We start from the raw sequence: 23,195 nt of genomic DNA, 5'->3' as shown, positions 1-23,195 counted from the left end.
TGGAGGAAGTCATTACCCTGGAGTTGATGGAGAAAACTGCTCTCTTTATGTCATTAGACTTCAAGTAAAACATTAAACTTTTTTGGCCTTTTGTGCCTGAATAAGGCAGAGGGTTAGGAAAGGATGTCCAGGAATGGGACGAATTTAGAAATTTCTTTAAAAGTCAGAATATTCAGGACTAATTTAGATTCTTTGAATATTTAAAAGGAGATCCCGTTACTTCATCTGAGGTTCTTCAAAAATATACCTGTGTTTCTAGTTTGATCCCCTCCAAACACCAAAGCCATTAAATATTGTAGGACTTAGTTATGGTCAGTAGGGGGCACCCATTGCTAGTCTGTCAGTCCTAGGACCTCCAACAAAAGGATGGAGGAGCGAGTAAGTTCCTGTTCTAGAATTGCTTCCTCTGAAAATGTCATTAAGCCATTACTACCTTTCAGGACTTCAAATGGGAAAAGTGTCCGGGATATTGGAACAAAAGCCGCCCATGTCTCTAAATGAGGGACCTTAATGAGACTGGTTATGACCCACAGTTTTATGGGAGTTGTTTGGTGGAGAGTTAATGCCCTTCCATTTATCCTGGGTACTTCTGAACCTTCTCTCCCGCCCCTATGGTCCCCCCTCTTTTGTTTTCTCTTAAACCTTTTGACCAGTAACTTACTATGTTTTCCTAATTCAAATTCCCCTTAGCCTTTTTTTTTTCCACTGCCTTTGGCATTTTTATTTGTTCCATTTTGACTGTTTGAGGTGGAGCTACAGTCCCCATGAGAGAAATAAGGGATTTTTAAAAGAAGGAAACCAGGCCTTATAGGAGTACTCATTAATTGTTGTTATGAGAATTTAGAGCTGGTATTTAAATGAGGGTTGGAAAGATAGTCCAAAAATAAATTTTAAAATTCCTGAAAGCTAATGAGATGGTTTCTGGTGTCTTTTAAGTGTTTCTTTTCAGCCCAATGTATTTATTTATTTATTTGTTTGTTTGTTTATTTGTTTATTTATTTATGACAGAGTCTAGAGTGAGTGCTGTGGCATCAGCCTAGCTCACAGCAACCTCAAACTCCTGGGCTCAAGGAATCCTGCTGCCTCAGCCTCCTGAGTAGCTGGGACTACAGGCATGTGCCACCATGCCCAGCTAATTTTTTCGATATATATTAGTTGGCCGATTAATTTCTTTTTTAATTTATAGTAGAGATGGGGTTTCACTCTTGCTCAGGTTGGTTTCAAACTCCTGACCTCCTGACCTCGAGCAATCCGCCCGCCTTGGCCACCCAGAGTGCTAGGATTATAGGCGTGAGCCACCGCTCCCAGCCAGCCCAATGTATTTAACCAGACTTCTTCCCTGATTACTTTCTATACCCCTTAGCTAAAGTAGCTTAATCTGTTATTTGAACTCTTCTAAATAGATGACAATTCAAGAATCAAAGTTCTAATGGACTTGATGTTTCTTCATACTAAGGAGTGGCAGAGCTATAGGGCAGAGGATGTGAGTCACATCAATTCTTGTACATTACTAAGGTTTTGTTTTAGAATATCAGTTTTCTGATTTTTAAAAATCTCTTTCTTATTTAAAAAAAATAACTAAATGCCACAAAAAAATCTCTTTCTTCTTTTCCAGGGCAGCAGAGAAGAAAGTGGTAAAAATTACATCTGAAATACCACAGACTGAGGTAGGTATTCTTTTCCCTAGTAGAACAGTCTCTACATTTCTCTCTAACCTTTCATTTTATCTGCATTATCATTTTAAAATTTATTTACAGGCAGAAAGTCAGTATTGACAGATTTTGATGTTGATAACATTTCTCTGCCAGTCATTTTTTGGAAAATATTTGGTCTGGCACAGTGGGTAGTCACCTTTGAAGCTGTGGTCTTTTTTGTATATAGTACCGTGACCTTAATGGTGTCTAGCTCTTTAAGATGTTTACCAACCTAGGATTAGAGTTCGGAATGTTTGTACCTTGAAAAAGTAATGGTAGATGTCAGTGTTATATTGCTACTCGATAGTAGATGAGATTGAAGTTTCTCTGAATTGTCTCAGTATCTCCAAAACCATGTTGCAGTTGAGATCCTGTGTTCAGTTTTGTACCCCTCAAAGTAGAGAATTATTAAACTGTTTTCTAATGGCATAAGACAACACTGTCTCGTTTTTAACTGAAAGAGTACTGCTAGTGTTGGAACTAAGCTGTTCTTTTGATCTCTTTTCAAAGGTCAACCAAACATAGCTTTTTTTTTTTTTTTTGAGACAGAGTCTCACTTTGTTGCCCAGTCTAGAGTGAGTGCCGTAGTATCAGCCTAGCTCACAGCAACCTCAAACTCCTGGCTCAAGCAATCCTACTGCCTCAGCCTCCCAAGTAGCTGGGACTACAGGCATGTGCCACCATGCCCGGCTAATTTTTTGTGTATATATTTTTAGTTGGTTAATTAATTTCTTTCTATTTTTAGTAGAGACAGGGTCTCGCTCAGGCTGGTTTCGAGCAATCCACCCACCTCGGCCTCCCAGAGTGCTAGGATTACAGGCGTGAGCTACCACGCCCGGCCCAAACACAGCTTTTGTCTTCTTAGCTTCATGCAGAATGTAGGTTTTATTTTATTTTATTCCTCTCTTTTGTTTTTGAAGGAATGTATGTAATAATAGCTTATTGTGTTTGCTTTCTGGAAAGGGCTGTTAATTCCCAATATGGACACAATCTGATATCCTCTAGGATTGTCAGTATTGTCAGTTTATACCTTAAGAAATTACTCCTGATGTTCTTAAAATACCCACCTATAACCAACTTTTTTTTTTTTTTTTTTTTTTTTTTAAGACAGAGTCTCACTCTGTTGCCTGGGCTAGAGTGCCGTGGCATCAGCTTAGCTCACAGCAACCTCAAACTCCTGGGCTCAAGCTATCCTCCTGCCTCAGCCTCCCCAGTAGCTGGGACTACAGGCATGTGCCACCATGCCCGGCTAATTTTTTCTATATATTTTTAGTTGGCCAATTAATTTCTTTCTCTTTATAGTAGAGATGGGGTCTCACTCTTGCTCAGGCTGGTTTTGAACTCCTGACCTCGAGCAGTCCTCCCGCCTCAGCCTCCCAGAGTGCTAGAATTACAGGTGTGAGCCACCTCGCCCGGCCTATAACCAACTTTTTTAAACCAGAAATTAAATTTTTCTCTACCCCTTCTTTTGTCTGTTTTCACTTAGAGAATGCAGAAGAGGGCTGAACGATTCAATGTACCTGTCAGCTTGGAGAGTAAAAAAGCTGCAAGGGCAGCTAGGTGAGTGCCCCCAGCCTTTTGGGCCTGAGATGGTGATATGGTATAAAGGGAAGGAGACATGATCCTAGATTTTAGATATAATTGTTGATTTTAAGTAGAATACAGACTTGTTGAAAGGAAATTAACACTTTTGGGGCTCTATTCAGAATATCTTTACTGATTTGGATGTAGAGCTATAGATTGGGCTTTGGTATTATTGAGCAGGGTTTTTGTAATGATAAAAGTCAGGAACTGACTGCTACTCCTGATTCTGATAATGTTTCCTTTTAGCTTATTCTCTGGACTCTTAGTGAGAAGGAGAGTAAACTGGACCTCTTTCATGGGGTTGTTAGAATTAGCTAATGATTGCAAGGCTTGAGATCAGAAGCAAGAAGTGTCATATGTATACTTGAAACGGAGATAGACAACCAGGAGTGAGAACAGCTTCCTAAAATTTAGCTTGTTCTTTTTTCTATAGATTTGGGATTTCTTCAGTTCCAACAAAAGGTAAGTGTACAGAGACTCCTCTGAGAAAGTTATCTTCATATTTCTTTTCTGGCACAGCAGATTTCATTTCTCCAAAATAAGGTAAACTTGTTAGTTCTAGAAGCCCTTAAGAGGTTATAACATTAACCTCTTTGCTTTAGGTAAAATTGTAATTGCTTTCTTGGACATTTAAGAGAAGGTACTGGCCGGGCGCAGTGGCTCACGCCTGTAATCCTAGCACTCTGGAAGGCCGAGGCAGGCGGATTGCTCAAGGATTTCGAAACCAGCCTGAGCAAGAGCGAGACCTCGTCTCTACTATAAATAAAAAAGAAATTAATTGGCCAACTAATATACATAGAAAAAATTAGCCGGACATGGTGGTGCATGCCTGTAGTCCCAGCTACTCAGGAGGCTGAGGCAGGAGGATCACTTGAGCCCAGGAGTTTGGGGTTGCTGTGAGCTACGCTGACGCCATGGCACTCACTCTAGCCTGGGCAACAAAGTGAGACTCTGTCTCAAAAAAAAAAAAAAAAAAGAAGGTACTGAAGTTGTAAAAGGTTAGGAACTGCCACCCTTTGTCTTCCTTTCTTTGAACATCCATCATTAGAGAAGTTTCTGATACTTTGCTTATTTATTCTAGTGTCTCATCAGCATAGAATTATTGTGTACCTATCCAGTGTTACACTAGCTAGTATAAGTGGTAAAAGGGAAAAGAATATCTTTTATCTTAAAACAGTTTTACTTCTAGGAACTTGTAAGGAAATAATTTTGAATGTACTTAAAGATATCGCTACCAGGATTGTCACAGCATTATTTATAGTGATCAATAAATAGAAACAACCAAATATATAACAGAATTGGTTAAATAAACCAAATATATAACAGAATTGGTTAAATAAATGTGTGTCCATAGTATAGTTTATAGTATTGAAGACCTATACTATGTTTAAAATGATATTGAAAAATATTTATAAAAGACATATTAATGAAGAAAGATAGAATAGCATATTCCCATTTTAGTTATTAAAGAGTGCATTATGGATAGGGAAAAAGATTAGAAACTATAGAATTGAACTTGAACTATGGGTTTGAAGTACATGCGTCTACTTATACTCAGATATTTTTCAGTAAATTCATTTGGCCCTCTGTATCTGAGGATTCATCACAACCAAACTCAGTTCAAAAATATAGATACAGTATACTCAGGATGTGAAACCTGTGGATATGGAGGGTCAACTTTTCATATCTCCTGTGGGACCTGAGCATGTGTGGACTTTGGTATCTGGGGGAGGGTTCTGGAACCAATTCCCTCCGTGGATACTGAGGCATGACTGTATACTATTATGAATTATTAGCACTCATTATCTCTGATTGGTGGAATTTTGCATGGTTTCTTTTTGCTTGTCTGTTTTTTAAATCCATACGATGACTATGTATTATTTTGGTAATAAATTAGTGGAAATATTTATTATTTTGAAAAAGAACATAGCCCCCTGTTCTCAGAGACTTAAATTTAAATGTAGTCTTCTAGTCTAATCCAGTCTTCCTAGTGACCTGTCAGTAGTTTTAAGTTGGTAAGAAAATGTCAGAGGTAAGAAGATCTCAGAGATCTTGTTGTAGTATTTTTCTGTGCTTTTAAGAAGACAAGAAAAATTCTAGACACTTTCACTAAGTTCCCCCCACCCTCTACCTGGGAGATAGGATCTTGCTATGTCGCCCAGGCTGGAGTGCAGTGATGCTATCATAGCTCACTGCAACCTCAAATTCTTGGGCTCAAGTGATCCTCCTACCTCAGCCTTCCAAGTAGCTGGAACTATAGGTGTGTGCTGCCACCCACACCTGGCTAATTTTTAACAATTTTTTTGTAGAGACAGGTTCTCGCTATGTTGCCTAGGCTGGTCTTGAACTCCTGGCCTCAACTGATCCTCCCACCTTGACGGCACAAAGTGCTGGTGGGATTATAAGCATGAGCCACTGCACTGGCCTCACTAAGTATTAGAAACAAAATATTTTCTGGCTCTTAGTTATATCAAGAGAGATATTATAGAATTGGCGAAAATACAACAGAAATGATTAAAGATGGTGCTATTTGAGGAAAGATAAAAGCTAAAAATGGTCTGAAAAGGAAACCTGATCTATAAAATAATGTATAGATAACATTTGCAGTATTATATAATTGTGACATCCTAGAACTACAGATTAACTCTTTAAAGAATAGAATTTGGAAACATTTAAAAGGAAGTTTTTTTTGAATGAAATTCTGAAAAGTTTAACAGAAATAATATAGGTTAGGGTTGAGCCTAGAGGCCAATTTACTACTTGCTTCTCAGTGGTACTTTCAGGAAAGAAAATTGGTCTTAGGAAGCCATAATTTCAACTCAGGTTAGTAGTTTTGCTTGTTTGTCCAGATACATCTCTTCTTTATTAACAGCTTTACTGAGATATAATTCATATATCAGAGAGTTCATCCATGTAAGGTATATAATCCATTGTTTTTTTACTATATTTACAGGGTTGTGCAACCATCATCACCCCAAAAAGAAACCCTGTGCCCATTAGCAGTTATCTCCCATTCCCTCTTCCCCTCTAGAGAACCTAAGCAACCTCTAATTTTTTTCTATTTAAATTTGCTTTTGTATAAATGAAATCGTACAGTATGTAACTGGGTTCTTTCACTTAGCATAGTTTTTTTTTTCCTTGAGACAGAGTCTCACTCTGTTGCCCAGGCTAGAGTTCCATGGCATCAGCCTAGCTCACAGCAACCTCAAATTCCTGGGCTCAAGCGATACTGCTGCGTCAGCCTCCTGATTAGCTGGGACTACAGGCATGTGCCACCATGCCCAGCTAATTTTTTCTGTATATTTTTAGTTGTCTAGCTAATTTGTTTCTATTTTTTTAGTAGAGACAGGGTCTTGCTTTTGCTCAGGCTGGTCTCAAACTCCTGAGTTCAAACAGTCCGTCTGCCTTGGCCTCCTGGAGTGCTAGGATTACAGGTGTGAACCCCTGGGCACAGCCTCAGTGAGCATAGTTTTCAAAGTTCATCTATGTTGTAGCATGTCTCACTATTTCATTCCTTTTTATTGCTGAATAATACTCCATTGTATGAATATATCACATTTTATACAATCAATTGATGATGTTTAGGTTGTTTTCACTTTTTGTCTAATATGAATAATGCTGCTATGAAGTTTGTGTACAAGTTTTTGTGTAGATACATGTTTTCTTTTTTCCTGGATATATATCTAAGAGTGGAATTGCTGGATCATATGTAACTCTGTGTTTAACTTTTTGAGGAACTGCCAGACTGTTTCTAAAGTAGCCGTATCATTTTATGTTCCCACCAGCAGTGAATGCAGACATGATCTCTAGATGCAATTTCTACCTTTTCTTTTTCATCATAGGATAAAAGGACATGTGTTCTATATACTGTTTTTCTGTTGTCTAATTTGATTTGAAGATTGTTGACTTCTTTTATGACTAATAAAACTATTTTAAAAAACTTTATTTCCTTTCTTAGGTCTGTCATCTGACACCAATATGGTAAGAAATCTTATTTTATTCCTTGCACACCCAGCTCTTAACTCTGTATAGCTAGTTTTAAAGTTATAGACTCATATCGGAGGAACTGAGTTCATGAATTTGGTGACTGTTTCAGTACAATGTTGTATGTTCTGAATTTAAAAAAAAAGTTTGAAGTACTGACAAGTTAGGAAAATGGCCACATCTGCAAAGTTACTGCAGTCATCTTCCATCCTACTAGTACTCCTCTTTTTTTTTTTTAATTTTTTTTTAAGATTAGTTAAGTGGGCTGGGCGTGGTGGATTCACACCTATATTCCTAGCACTCCCGGAGGCTGAGGCGGGTGGATCGTTTGAGCTCAGGGATTTGAGACAAGCCTGAGCAAGAGTGAGACCCTGTCTCTACTAAAAAAAAAATAGAAAGAAATTAATTGGTCAACTAAAAAATATATATATAGAGAGAGGAAAAAAATTAGCTGGGCATGGTGGTGCATGCCTGTAGTCCCAGCTACTTGGGAGGCTGAGGCAGGAGGATCGCTTGAGCCCAGGAGTTTGAGGTTGCTGTGAGCTAGGCTGATGCCACGGCACTCTAGCCGGGGCAACAAGAGTGAGACTCTGTCTCCAAAAAAAAAAAGATTAGTCAACTACAGTAGTGAGGAGGGGGGAAAGTAGTAGAATCTTTTTGAAAAGATCAATAGATTTTGTTAGCTAGTGGACAATCCATATAACCCCTTGTCTTACGTAATGGAGTTTTAGGCCTTTTGCAGCAGTTTTAGATAATGTCTAAGTCTAGGCTCTGTTGCCTAGGCTAGAGTGCAGTGGTATCATCATAGCTCACTGCAACCTCAAATTGCTAGGCTCAAGCAATCGTCTTGCCTCAGCCTCCTGAGTAGCTGGGACTACAGGCATGTGCTACCATGCCTGACTAATTTTTTTAATTATTTTGTAGAGACGAGGTCTTACTATGCTGTTTAGGCTGGTCTCGAACTCCTGGCCTCAAGTGATCTTCCTCCTAAAATGCTAGGATTGTAGGAGTGAACCACCATACTCAGTTGTATAATGTCTAATTGTTAATTGCCATAAGAGAATCTATGGGAGCAACTTATGAGTTCTATTTACAGATTTTGCTTGCTTTTTTGTTTTTTTAGAGATTTGGAGACAGGGTCTTGTTCTGTTGCCCAGGCTAGAGTGAGTGCCGTGGCATCCACCTAGCTCACAGCAACCTCAATCTTCTAGGCTCAAGCGATCCTACTGCCTCAGCCTCCCGAATAGCTGGGACTACAGGCATGCGGCACCATGCCCGGCTAATTTTTTGTATATATATATTTTAGTTGGTTAATTAATTTCTTTCTATTTTTAGTAGAGACAGGGTCCCGCTCAGGCTGGTTTTGAACTCCTAACCTCGAGCAGTCCGCCCACCTCGACCTCCCAGAGTGCTAGGATTACAGGCGTGATCCACCACGCCCAGCCTCTATTTTTTTTTTTAAACACTATCTGTTAAATATAAAAGCAGGGAATTAAGAATGGTCTTCTAGGCCATTGTGACTAGTCAGCATGTTTAGAAAGTGGAAACAAATACTTGTTGAAGTACATTCATCTCTGTGAAATCTCACTTTTGAGGTTACTGTTTAATATTGTAAGTGAAGGTTAAATATCATTGTTAATGAAAATGTCTTAAACATCCTTATGATAACAAGTTCTATATACCAAGGCTTCCAAGAAAAAGGAGGGAGAATTGAGTTGGGTAGTGGTGGTAGACTATATGCTGAAGAAGGGAGTGCTTCAGTGATAGTTCTTTTTGTTTGGAGTTAGAATTAAGAACTATTTGCAGAGACTGTGAGACTATGTATTTGGAATTTGATTTTGGACTGTTAATGGTGGACTTGTTTGGAGGTGATGATGTAGACATATATGTTTGCTTTTTCCTGCAGAATTTGGCCTACTTTGATCTTAAACCCTCCTTACGCTCTTGCTATCTTTGTTGGGTTTTGTGTATTATTTTTTTTCTTTTTGCCTTTTTTACTTTTTTTTTTTTAGATTTAGAGACCGGGTCTGACTGTGCTCAGGCAGTGTTCAGGCTGGTGTCAAACCCCTCAAGCAGCAGGTATCCACCCGCCTCGGCCTCCCAGAAAGCTAGGACGACAGGCATGAACCACTGCACCCGGCCTTCTTGCTATCTTTGATGAACAAAGGAAACAGGGCTGAATTTTTCATTGCATTCCAGAAGAGAATGAATAATCAATGGGATGGATAGGTGCTGCTTAGTTTCCTAATTTGGCACATAGGGCATCTTTCATGTTATATGCTTGTTTGGACTCTTAGCTTTGGATCATAATTTATGCCTTTTCAATTTTCTGTTTTGATTTTTTAAAATATGTTCTCCCCCCCCCCCATGTTTTATAGGTTAACCTAGATAAGCTAAAGGAAAGAGCTCAAAGATTTGGTTTGAATGTGTCTTCAATCTCCAGAAAGGCAAGTACACTGAACAGAAGTGCTGTTTTTCCAACATTAGAGCAGCTTGGGCTATATAGACTGCAGATGACTCTCATGAGAATATAGCTGGCTACTTAGCACTTTATTTGACTTACTCTTTTGAATATTACCTCCTCTCACTGACTATTGGTTACATTATAGGAATTGTTTCACAAGCTATTATATTTTTCCAGAGATTGTTTTCATAGCTTTCACCAGACTGAGCATGGTCTATATTTCTCTTGGTTAAGATGTTTAATTCAGTGATATTAAAACTTATTACATGTATTTTAACTTCTCATATAGATATAACGGAAGTAAAATAACCAGGAGAAGACAGTTCTGTCTTTAGGTCAAAAGTACTAAAAACAAAACTTGAAGTTCTATGGAACAAAAATAAGAAAGTTATTTCATTCTTTCTGTCCCTTTGCTAACTGATACTGTTTAGCTTATTAAGCAAGATGACTTTGTTGACACCATGCTTTGTGGGTTGATCAGCTCTCCAAGGCATAGCTGCTTTTGGAGTTTTGCTAGGCACACTGGAGAAATGTTAAGGCCTTACTCTCCTTCTCCTATTTGCCTAGAGGGAGGTGGTCTCTTAATTTTTTTTCTTTGAGAATGAGAGCATGTTTCTTGTTTGTTGAAGTGATGGCAGGGTATTTTAAAGAGAAAAAGCATTGCTAAAAAAATACTTATTTCCGACTTTGGTATGAAAACATTTAGCTCTCTATAAGGCCATTAGAAGAAACTGAACTGATATTGGTTATGTTTTCTGCTTAGGGAAAAAACTAAGCACTAAAAGTAATCATTATGCTGCTATGGAACACATAACTTCGCACACAACTTTGCTCCATCTTCCTTCCATTTAGATTATGTTTTTGTTGTTTAGCAGAAATATAAAATTAGGTCTGTGTGTGTGCCTAATGTGATGTGGAGATATAGATGCTTAGAGGGAATACTAGCTGATTTATGTGAAATAAGAACAAATGAGTTGAGAGGCAGGGTATGTGATTTTTAAACCACATACAGGTTAATTGAGAAGAACCATTATAAACCAAAAGGCATTTGTGTTGTGCTAGATGGCCAGGGAGAAGGGTGCCTTGGATCTAGGGCCCTGGTTCTCATTTGTCTCCGTTTGTGTATGTGGTCTAGATGTCTGAGAACTCAAGCAATAACTTTACCCCATCTTTGAGGGAATTGTCTGTGTTTCTGTATTCTTTCAGAATTTATAAAATTGAACATAATATCTGTACTATTTGGTTCATATGGACACATTCCTAAGAGGAATTTGTCAATCAACACTATACTGTCTATGTGAGTTATTTTTATAGTATTTTATTTCAGGGATATTGGCTCAGCCCTTTCTCTTCCCTTCCCTAGAATCTTTCTCCATATTTGTCCTGTTTTCAATTTTAGTCCACAGGAAGCTGAATAAAACAAAGAGATACATTTATTAACTTTGTGACCTTGAGCAAATTACTAAACTTCTTTGATCCTCATCAGCAAAGCTTAGAGTAATACCAAAAACCTGATTGTAAGAGTAAATAATTATATAGAGTATTTGAAATTATCTAACATAGTAACACTTTGACCCTCAATAAATGTTAGTTTTCTTCCTTTTTCTTAGTTCAATTTTGTCAGTAAGCTGGCTTTATGACCTTAATTGAGTCAATTAACTTTTGTGTTTAGTTATCTCATCATTGATAAGATTTCATTTCCTATTTTAAATCTCTGGAGGGTGGTAATCTGATAATGGTAATTGGCAAAACTCTGGCTATGAGCTTCCTTCTCTGACAACATTCATTGTCAATATATATAGTGCATATATATATATATATATTTGCTAGAATAGTGCTTCTCAAATTACCTGTGCCAAACTAGTTTTTAAAAATTTCCAATTTGTTGCAGAGTGATACTTTTGTAAAATACAATTAAAATGTCACAGCAATGTTAAATTATTGTAGAAGTTTCTAAACATGTTCAATTCTTGGACTACTGCAAACTGGTAAGAAACAGTTTGGAGACCAGCATCGGGAGGCAGACCATATTTTGAGTAGCACTTCACTATACATATATATGGTTTCCAGGGACTACTGTGCTTTGTGGTTTATGACTTTTTGAGATGTCCTTTTTCAATAATAGGTTTTGTTTAAATTAATCTAAATTTTCAGAACCATCCTAATTTAAACAGTTTACTCTAATTTGCCCATAAACCATTGCAGTGTCCCAGAAATGGTGATATTTTGCTGTCTAGACCAGTATTGACCAATAGAACTTATTTTAAGCAACCACATGTGGCTAGTGGCTACTGTATTAGACGACTCAGGTCTAACTTACATCTTCCACAAAACTTTGACACTTGGAAGTAGCATAGAAATCCTTTATCAGACCATGTATTTGGACCATTGTTTCTGTAACCAGGATTTTTTAATACATGTAGAAAATATAAGCAGTTTCAGAGTGAATCTGTGGAAGGAGAGAAGTTAGAAGAAAGGGAATAAGAGATAGGAAAAGGAAGGATTTTTTCCCCTAGAACTTAGTGTTCTAGACCCAAATTCTAAAGTTTCGAGTGGCTACTACATTTTCTGGTTAGAGTTGCCTGGTTCAGAGTCTTGTGCTTAACTAGTCTTTATCACCAGAGATGAATAGTGCTACCTAGTATTTCTTTGGTTGGCCAAGGTTAATGACATGATTGAGTTTGTATTTATGGAACACTCAGATCAGCACACATCTGTCCACCTCATTCTGGGATTTTGGGTTCCATTATAACCTCCTAAGTTTTATAATTCTCTAAGCACATATTTTATTCAGTTAGATATGGTACAAATGGTGGAAATAAGTAGGTAATGTGAAGATGCCTCTCTTCCATCCTCACATTCTAAACAGAACAATGAGAAACTCACCTTCTGTCATCACTTTTTTGTTGTTGTTGTTGTTGTTGTTGGAGACAGAGTCTCACTCTTGTTGCCCAGGCTAGAGTGCCATGGCGTCAGCCTAGCTCATGGCAACCTCAAACTCCTGGGCTCAAGCGATCCTACTGCCTCAGCCTCCCGAGTAGCTGGGACTACAGGCATGCGCCACCACGCCTAGCTAATTTTTTCTATATATTTTTAGTTGACTAATTAGCGTCTTTCTATTTTTAGTAGAGACGGGGTCTCCCTCTTGCTCAGGCTGGTTTCGAACTCCTGACCTTGAGCGATCCACCCGCCTCGGTCTCCCAAAGTGCTAGGATTACAGGTGTGAGCCACCACACCCGGCCTGTCATCACCATTGCACAGGGTTTGAGTTTGCTTAATCCAGCTTAAGGCCCTGATTGCTTGCTATTTCTTGTCAGTGAACTTCACTGTAGACCAGTATAGTATATGAATAAAGAGAGGAAGTGTGTGAGAGCAAATGAGCCATAGATCAAATAAATAGTGTTTATGATTTTTTTTTTAAACTGTCACAATCAGTTCATCTTCTCTTCGTATTTTATTTATTTTTTCTTTCTTTTTTTTGTTTTCTCAGAACATTCAGCTTGATCCTCTTCATATTTTCGATTCGTGGTTTGAGCATATTACAAATTTGAGGAAACTGAATCTTTGCTATTCTTTCTAGGCCGACTTTTGCATGACTGCTCATATATTTCAGTTTGCAGCTCCACTAGTATACTATACACACATTAAGCACTACACAGAAAGTTAAAGAAATCTGGCTCTCCCCTGCCCGCCCCCCAAATCATCTCCCCTTTTCTCTCTGCCCAAGAAAAGTTTGTTCATTCATGTTTCCAGCTCAAGTCTCAGTGAATAGAATTTTGTTAGTTTAGGGTAATGGGAAGTGACAGGGCAAAGAATGGCACTGGCATTTATAGACAATTCTTACACAAGAGGCTGTAAATTGTCCCTTCCAACTCTTTGGACTATTTGAGGATAGAATGGCATGCCTTTTCTCATAACCCTCATGGTGACTGTGGGCTAAGAAACCTCCCACCCCCTCAAACAAGACAAAACCCAGATAAATAACATCTGCCTGGTTGGTTCTGATTGATCCTTAGCTAGGTTTTCTGTCTTGTGCTTGACCAGTTTTTTTTTTTTTTTTTCCTCCATTAGTTTTCCATGCCTCCCAAGAGAAAGTAGTGTTTGGGTCAGTACTGTTGGTGAAGTACAGGACTTGGCACATAGAAAACTAATCTTGAGTGAGAGATGCATAGAGGGAATAAAGAAGGGAAGCCAGTTCAGCTAATATATGATGGTCAAAAGACATTGGTTTGGGTAAAATCTAACCCTGGACTTAGAACTATAGTGTTTACTGATGTATTAATAGCTAATTTGAGTGTATTGTTTTACTTTTTCAAATACTGGCATACTTGGGAAGGAGAAACTTGATACTTTAGGAAGTTATAGGAAATCCCCATCAAGGTGAGGTATTTATTTTTTATTTTTTAAAGACAGGGTCTTGGCCGGGCGTGGTGGCTCACGCCTGTAATCCTAGCACTCTGGGAGGCCCAGGCAGGCAGATTGCTCGAGGTCAGGAGTTAGAAAACATCCTGAGCAAGAGTGAGACCCCGTCTCTACTATAAATAGAAAGAAATTAATTGGCCAACTAATACATATAGAAAAAATTAGCTGGGCATGGTGGCGCATGCCTGTAGTCCCAGCTACTTGGAAGGCTGAGGCAGCAAGATTGCTTGAGCCCAGGAGTTTGAGGTTGCTGTGAGCTAGGCTGATGCCACGGCACTCACGCTAGCCTGGGCAACGAAGCAAGAATCTGTCTCAAAAAAAAACAACAAAAAACAGGGTCTTGCTCGTTGCCTAGGCTAGAGTACAGTGGTATGATCATAGCTTGCTGTGACCTCAAACTCCTGGGCTTAAGGGATCTTCCTGCCTCAAGCCTCCCATGTAGCTGGGACTACAGTTGCACACAGCCACGCCCAGCTAATTTTTAAATTTTTTGTAGAGATGGGGACTTGCTATGTTGCTCAGGCTGGTCTTGAACTTCTGGCCTCAAGCTATTTTCCTGCCTTGGCCTCCCAAAGTGCTAGGATTACAGGTGTGAGCCACTGTTCCTGGCCTAGGTGGCTATTAAAAAAAAACAAAAGGAAAATAAGCCCAAGCTTAGGCACTAAGCAGAAAACTGGAGTGTGGTTGATACTCTCTCTGTGCCCCTAGGAATGTGAAGGGCAATGCGTTACTGATTCTTGATTAGTAGTAGATGATATAGGCATTTGTTATCCCTACTGACCTTAGTATATTTTCCTTTTCCTCTACTAGAATATTACTAAGGTGCTCTCCTTGTAGCTCTTCATGTAGGATACTGTCCTAATGAGTTATCGTAAGGCATATTAGCCCCAAAGCCTACTTTTCACAGGTTTGTGATTTTTGCTAGTTTTCTTCCCTTATGATTGTGGTCTGTGTTACACAGTGTCAGAATATAAAAAGGTTGAAAACAAACTATCCCTCCACTGATCTTCTTGTTGTTGATGCTGGTGGCTAGAATATTGTTGGGTAGCTACAGTGATTATTTTCATGAGCCACTTCATAGTGCGAGAGATATATGAACCTGCCTTGTTTTTGACAGCTTGTCGATGAAATGTGCCAAGATACCAAAGAGGAAGCTGAGAGAAAGAGTTAATTCTAAGCACAGTAGGGCACCAGTATCTTCCAGCATATAAATTTCATTGTGGCTAACTGATGGTAGTCTGGTCTCAATTTACTCTCTTTTGGAGGGCCTATTTGATTCTATTTGGAGTTTCTTCCACCATATGAAATAAATGAAGAAATATTTGTTGTTTGTTCCTTCCCTTAAGTGCTGGGTTTTGGTGTAGAGGTTAGCCATTAGGATGTGGAGAGAAGGAAGAAGTTCATACAGGAGTCCTTCCTTATCTGTGGTTTCGTTTTCCATGATTTCAGTTACCCTTGGTCAACCACAGTGCTAAAATATTAAATGGAAAATTCCAGAAACAAACAAATTCGTAAGTTTTAAGTTGCATACCTATTTGAGCAGCATTATTAGATCTTCCTCCCTTCTGCTCCAGGGACAAGAACATTGCTTTGTCCAGTGTATCCACGCTACTGCCTATTAGTCATTTAGTAGCCATCTTGGTTATCACATTGTCATGGTAGAGCAGTGCTGTGTTCAAGTAAACCTTATTTTACTCACTAATGGCCCCAAAGCACAAGAGTAGTAATGCTGGCATATTGTTATAATTGTTCTATTTTATTATTAGTTATTAATCTCTTACATGCCTAATTTATAAATTAAAGTTTATCATAGGTATGTATATATAGTTGAAAACATAGTATACAAAGGGTTTACTACTATCTGAGGTTTTAGGTATCCACCAGGGTTTTGCAGTGTATCCTCCTAGGAAAAGAGGAACTACTGTCATTTAGAAGTTAGTCACCAGCCTTCTCAGAGGAATCTATGAGGAATTGTTAGTTTAGGTGTGAGCGTGTATACCTTTTCCAAAGGAAGAACTGTGGTGCCTGGCCTGGGACATTGCCAACATGGAACTTTATAAACCTAAGGGACTCCTCATATGGTAAGGAGTTTGGGAGGATATTTTTAAAGGGGATAGTGGTAAAAAAAATTAGATCCTAGGATAAGTTGGAAAAGTAGCTTGCTGAGTAGGTTTGGGTTCTATCCAGATATGCTCAAGCAGCAGTGCCTAGGCCAAGTATAGAACTTCATTATCCATTCCCCTTTTCTCAGAGGGCCCATGGGATCAAGAAAAATATAGATCGTAGGATTGTAGGTGGGAAAAAAATAATCAGTGTACGCTCTCCTAGTCATTGTATCTCATTGATCAAGAACCTTTTGGGCCTGGGCTCAGTGGCTCATGCCTATAATCCTAGGACTTTGGGGAGGGGGGCGGGAGGTTCACTTGAGATCAGGAGTTTGAGACCAGCTCTGAGCAAGAGTGAGACCCTCATCTCTTACCAAAAATAGAAAAATTAGCTGGGTATCGTGGTGTACACCTGTAGTTCCAGCTACTTGGGAGGCTAAGGCAAGAGAATCGCTTGAATCCAGGAGTTTAAAGTTGCAGTGAGCTATGATGACATCATTGCACCGTAGCCCGGGTGACAGAGTAAGACCTGGTATAAGAAAACAAAGCAAAACAAAAAACTTTTGGGTGAATTTTCTCCATTCTTCATCCTAGATTGACAGTTTTCCCAAAAATGCTTCTTCTATTTGAAAAATTATATTCTTGAATTAACCAGCAAGAAAAGAAGATAAGAGTTGCTTACATATGTAGTAGATGGACATAACAATTGAGAGTGGATACCATAGAGGGTGAATTTCAAGAAAGCTAAAACTCAACCCACGTAGTCTTCAGGATTTCCTTTTTTTTTTTTTTTTTGAGACAGAGTCTCACTTTTGTTGCCTAGGCTAGAGTGAGTACCGTGGCGTCAGCCTAGCTCACAGCAACCTCAAACTCCTGGGCTCAAGCGATCCTCCTGCCTCAGCCTCCCAAGTAGCTGGGACTACAGGCATGCACCACCATGCCCGGCTAATTTTTTGTATATATACTTTTAGTTGGTCAATTAATTTCTTTCTATTTTTAGTAGAGACGGGGTCTCGCTCAGGCTGGTTTCGAACTCCCGACCTTGAGCAATCCGCCCGCCTCGGCCTCCCAGAGTGCTAGGATTACAGGCGTGAGCCACCGTGCCCGGCCCAGGATTTCTTGGATAACACTTCTTAGAGCATTTTAAGGCTTAACAAAAATTAATAACTCCTTTAAATTCACTTCTAATGCATAATACTTTGTAAAAAAATATTTGGCTGTTTCATGGAAAGACACAATATGCAATCCTATATCTGATTTTTTCTTCTCTGCCTCCTCCCCTTTACGATAAAAAACATACACTGCTCTCTACCCACCCAGCGGAACAAACTTAGAGGGAGTGGTAAAGGAGCTGTTTCAAGATGAAACAATAGGGGAAACTCTCTGACCTCAGTTTATCCCATCATCTGGTTCTTCATTTGTTCCTGCTGAGGAACAAAACTTGTCTTTTGTCTGTAACACAAATACATCTTCACCTCCCTCCCTTCCCAGTTTCTCCCCCTCCCTTCTACTATGGTTCCAATCAGTGATGTTATTATGTATGTGAGCCATTCAACTGCTGCTGAACCACTTAGCTATAGGAATTTGGAAGAGGGAAGAGACAGAATGGAATTTTTCCCTCCTACCCAAGGCTCTTGAAAATGTGTTCTAATTTTCACTAGAGAAATAGGACTTGAATTTTTCTTTGCTCAAGTTCTCCTTCTACCCTCCCACTATGTCTTAATCCTCAGACACACACTGTTTACCTAGCCATGTATGAGGAAAAAATTGGACAAGAACTTTTGGGAATATAAATTGAACACTTGAAGGGGAAAAGTTTTTAAAATTTGGTGAAGCAAGGTGAAATTTTTCATGCTAAGTCAGTATTCATCACTAGTACTTTGGCCTGTTTACTATAAACTGGATATTTGAGAAATTTTTGATAGAGGTTCAGACTTCGCTAAGGGTACATGGTGGACCACTAAGCTCTTGTACGTTTTAATTTTATTTTTCTCTCTGATTTCATTCATCAAGTTTGAACCTGAAGAACTACAGGTAAAAAACTTTGTAGTAAGAAAAAAACTCCTTTCTGTTTCACCTTCTCAGTACCCCATCCCCCACTAGTGTCTTTGCATTCCTTCTTTTAACATGTCAGAACTTATGACTCTGATAAAAAACAAGTTGTGTGCCTCTCTGTGGTCTCCCCTCTAGTCTTTACCCCAAGAGTAAACATTGCCTGTAAAGGAGGGCAGTGCTGTGTTCTGTTGAGTCTGTTTTACTTTTAATTTTGTTTATTTTATTTATTTATTTTTTTTAAGATTTTTTTTTTTTTTTTTTTTTTTTGAGACAGAGTCTCGCTTTGTTGCCCGGGCTAGAGTGAGTGCCATGGCGTCAGCCTAGCTCACAGCAACCTCAAACTCCTGGGCTCGAGTGATCCTTCTGCCTCAGCCTCCCGGGTAGCTGGGACTACAGGCATGCGCCACCATGCCCGGCTAATTTTTTTTTTTTTTTTTTTTTTGAGACAGAGTCTCACTTTGTTGCCCAGGCTAGAGTGAGTGCCGTGGCGTCAGCCTAGCTCACAGCAACCTCAAACTCCTGGGCTCGAGTGATCCTTCTGCCTCAGCCTCCCGGGTAGCTGGGACTACAGGCATGCGCCACCATGCCCGGCTAATTTTTTATATATATATCAGTTGGCCAATTAATTTCTTTCTATTTATAGTAGAGACGGGGTCTCGCTCTTGCTCAGGCTGGTTTCGAACTCCTGACCTTGAGCAATCCGCCCACCTCGGCCTCCCAAGAGCTAGGATTACAGGCGTGAGCCACAGCGCCCGGCCTAATTTTTTATATATATATCAGTTGGCCAATTAATTTCTTTCTATTTATAGTAGAGACGGGGTCTCGCTCTTGCTCAGGCTGGTTTTGAACTCCTGACCTTGAGCAATCCGCCCGCCTCGGCCTCCCAAGAGCTAGGATTACAGGCGTGAGCCACAGCGCCCGGCCTTGTTTTACTTTTAAATACCTTCAGTTTTTGCTAGTCATATTCTTGAGGTGGGATCATTCTAAGTGACAGTTTTTTTTAAACTACCACTTTTAGTACATAAGGTTAATTATTTTTTAAATCATATTATATTTGCTTGTTTATCGTTGTATATCTAATTTTGGGGTGACCAGTAGCTGACCTGGCTTTTCTAAGTGGAGCAATATCTATCCATTCCCAGATACTCTTCTTGGCTGTGATGAGATATTAGCTAACTATCTGAAGCCAAGTACGACTAGTTGGTCCTCTGTATCTCTGGATTCTGAATCCATGGAAGAAGTGCCTGGAAGGTGGTTTTTTGTAGGGTATGTTATTAGAGTTTTTTTGGTAGGAAATTTTGGTGTTCACAGGTTCCTCATGATGTGAGAGCTATGACAATATAGGAATGTTTAAGATGTATTTTAATACTTGAGAGGCTAACACGAGTAATAACTGTTCTTTGGATTGGCATTGATAAGAAGAGGAGGTAACATTTTATGTATATGGGTTCAATTAAAGTAAGATTTCATAATTAACACGATAGTGTCAGGTTTCAGTGTGAAAATATTGGTTCTTGGCGTGCCCATGGTTGAAGAATGACCAGATGCACCAGAGTAAGCAAGCACAAAATGAAGTTTATTGAGAGGAGAAGAATAGGATTATAGAGCAAGATACAGGTTTATAAAGCATGATACACAAGCCATAGTTGATGACTGGACCCATTGTCGCAACAAAGGGAGAGCAAAAGGAAAGACCCAGAAAAAGGACTTGGTTATGGTCTGCATCTTGTTTCATAGTGCCCAGATTGGGACCTCCCTAGTGGCTTAGACGTCACCATGGAACCACTTTGATTGGATAGTTGGGAGTTGCATTATTACTACGCATGTAGGTTGTTCTAGGTCAATTTCTGGACTCTACGATTCCTATGCCACTTGGCATGTGAGCTAGATAGTCCTCTGCATTCTTTTGCAGCTGGTGTGCTAAGTTGATTGGCAGATTCATAGGGTATTCCCTCCTCCCCAGGTGGGGAAATTGCACCAAAGCAACAGTATCCTCTTTTGTCCTTAGGAGAACCAGAATCCTTTGCTATCTCCCTAACAATAGTCCATTTTCTTATGTACTCAACAAAATAGCAACGTTGCTTTTCATGCCTAAGAGCTGAAGGAGGTCAGATCTGTGGTATTTTGGAGATGGAGGTTGGGAAGAGTCAGGGCATTAAATTGGGGGAAATTTTACAGGGGGGATGCTTGGTGGTGGTGTTCATAAATTAGCAAAGGCCCCATTTTTAGTAACCTGAAATTCCTTGTTAAGATTCAGAAAATGTTAATTCCTTTTTGTGTTCTTAAGAAATAGTATTTTAGGGCTGGGCGCTGTGGCTCACGCCTGTAATCCTAGCTCTTGGGAGGCCGAGGCGGGTGGATTGCTCAAGGTCAGGAGTTCAAAACCAGCCTGAGCGAGACCCCGTCTCTACTATAAATAGAAAGAAATTAATTGGCCAACTGATATATATATATAAAAAATTAGCCGGGCATGGTGGCGCATGCCTGTAGTCCCAGCTACCCGGGAGGCTGAGGCAGAAGGATCACTCGAGCCCAGGAGTTTGAGGTTGCTGTGAGCTAGGCTGACGCCACGGCACTCACTCTAGCCCGGGCAACAAAGCGAGACTCTGTCTCAAAAAAAAAAAAAAAAAAAAAGAAATAGTATTTTATTTAGTTGTGTTTGGTGGTATGCACCTCTATAGTCCCCAGCTATTTGGGAGGCTGAAGTACAGGATGGCTTGAGCCCAGGAGTTTGAAGTTACAGTGAGCTATAATTGCACTACTGCATGCCAGCCTGAGCAACAGAGCAAGACCCTGTCTCAAAAATAAACAAATAGACAGGTAGATAGATAGATATAAAGAAATAAGTGTATTTTCAGAGTGTTCCACACTTGGAGTTCATATCAAATATTAAATCTGGAAATCCCTAGCAGTAGAGATGTGTTATTGAGAAGGAGATTATGTTTGAAATGCTTGGTCTGTACTTTAGAAAGGTAATTATTGGTGGGAAATTTATTATTGGGGTATAAAGTAGAGGAAACAGTTTTAGAATTCTTGTACCATGCCCATGCTTAGGTATGAGATGGTTAAGGAAAAAGAGCAATTGGAAATGAACAGAGAGGTATGAGAGGGCTTATAGGATGGACCCGTTAATGCTCTAAATGAATAAGCAAAACACATGAGCCTTCAGAGAAATCCTGTTTCTCCTTTCCCCACTTTATTGTTATTCCTTTTCTTCCTTTGTATCAGTTTTATAGGGAAAATGCCTTTGTGTGTTTGAGCCTAGTTGCCTCCCTCTTTTCCCCTCACACCAGAGGTGTGCCCTGGTCTTGTTTTGGCATGCTCTTCCTGTATTGAACTATTCTGGTGAAAGATTCTCTTTGCTTCTCTAGTTGACTTCTGGGAGAGCAGTAAGACAGATGTACTACTCAGAGCTCTCTGTGATTCCTTTACAGCTTTTTTTTTTTTTTGCCTTCACATCCCTGCAACTGAAATATCTTGTTTGTAGGAAGCATACACTTTGGAAAGGCCCCTTGTGTTTGTGGGGAAAAATTGGCATGGAATGGCTGCCTTATTTGGAGTTGATGAGAAATTTGAAAAAAATTTTGGTCATATTTTGTCAAAGCTACTTGCAATTATCCCTAAATACAGCTGCACATAAGGATTACCAGGGAGACCCTTTTAAAAATACAGCTCTATATTTTTAAAAATACAGTAGGCCTGCTCTTTCAAGGTTCAGATTTGTTAGATTGGGGTGAGGCCAGGGATCTGCATCTTTAAATACTCCAGGTAAAAAGACTGTTTTCCTGGTGCTTATTTAAAATTTATGAATGGTCAGGTAATTGCTCTTCATTCTCTTTATATTTTGGCTAAGATAGCATTCACCTCCCCTCAAAAGTTTTAGCTTCCCTCTGCTGACTTCTTGACATTTCTGCCAAGCTCTGCATCGCTTATCCTTAAAAGCAACAGCTTCCTGTAAGGGAGGGAGATGGGGACTTTTAATAGAAACTTGGTTTCCGGGGGTCTCAAGTGTGAAGCCTTCATTTCCTCCACCTGCCTTGCTTTGTCCTACAGTCAGCTAGAGCAAGACCGAAACGACCTCCTCTGGGGTTGAAGAGGAGTGGGGGTTGTGGGGAAAGAGCTTGATTTGGACAAGAGAAAGAAAAAATGATGGGAGCTAGTGAGTGAGAAGAGTGTTTGGTTCTGAGCTGTATTCTTGGGTTTCAAATCTGTGAAGATAGGAGGAGATGCAATCCTGTATAGTCTCTAATTCTGGTGTAGCTTTAAAGTTCCCAGCACCCTACTGGCCCTAAAAAGTTGATTCTGATCTCGCAGTTGAAGGAGATTGCTGAGAGTAGGTAAGATGGATATATTGGGAAAGTGTGTTAGGTGTATTTGTGTGGAGAGTGTTGGGGTGTCTCTTAGCAAATACAATATTTGTTAAGGCAGTATACTCTCTGCTAGTCTAGTCCTTTACCTTTAGTCTGCTTAAGCTCTGTGCATTTTTTGGGGGGACCACCCCATGTTCTGTGGTCTGGATGGCATAATGCATTTCAGAAACTAGGACAGGGAGGTGACAGCTGTGTGTTTAAGCATTGAAGTGTTTCTGAGAGAAAAACCATCAGTTGCTGTCATTCACCCTGAGAGTATGAAATTGGAAGCTCACTTACCCTGGAGTGTTTCATAACCTTTGCCTCTGGGAAGTCAAGGCCATGTCATCATTAATCTACCATCGCCTGAAAGCCCCCGGGCTCTGCTTTTCATCCTGCCATTAGTCACGTGGCAGTGAGGTTCAGAAAAGTGACCATAAGGCTCCCTCTTTTCCTTTTTGCCTCACTACCTTACATTCCCTTGGAAAATCAGACTGGCTTGATTTTCCTAAGTAACATTTTAATATGGTAATTCATT

At 39.6% G+C, this 23,195-nt stretch overlaps 2 protein-coding genes across 2 annotated transcripts in view; both read left to right on the top strand.

Annotated features, from left to right (window-relative positions):
* CD63 (CD63 molecule) overlaps positions 1 to 23,195 on the top strand; it is a 193,365-nt gene that overhangs the window by 126,990 nt on the left and 43,180 nt on the right. The gene's annotated exons all lie outside the window — the stretch shown is intronic.
* The window catches only part of SARNP (SAP domain containing ribonucleoprotein), a 162,821-nt gene that overhangs the window by 126,984 nt on the left and 12,642 nt on the right, over positions 1 to 23,195 (top strand). Inside the window, exons 6-10 of the mRNA XM_020287567.2 lie at positions 1,616 to 1,667; positions 3,181 to 3,254; positions 3,712 to 3,740; positions 7,237 to 7,259; positions 9,641 to 9,709. Of these exons, the coding sequence (XP_020143156.1) occupies positions 1,616 to 1,667; positions 3,181 to 3,254; positions 3,712 to 3,740; positions 7,237 to 7,259; positions 9,641 to 9,709 (247 nt within the window). The remainder of the gene's footprint in view (positions 1 to 1,615; positions 1,668 to 3,180; positions 3,255 to 3,711; positions 3,741 to 7,236; positions 7,260 to 9,640; positions 9,710 to 23,195) is intronic.

The sequence above is a fragment of the Microcebus murinus genome, chromosome 10 (assembly GCF_040939455.1).
Source record: "Microcebus murinus isolate Inina chromosome 10, M.murinus_Inina_mat1.0, whole genome shotgun sequence".
Classification (NCBI taxonomy): Eukaryota; Metazoa; Chordata; class Mammalia; order Primates; family Cheirogaleidae; genus Microcebus; species Microcebus murinus.
The sequence above is the reverse complement of the archived record's forward strand: the minus strand, read 5'-3'. Positions and strand labels throughout refer to the sequence as shown.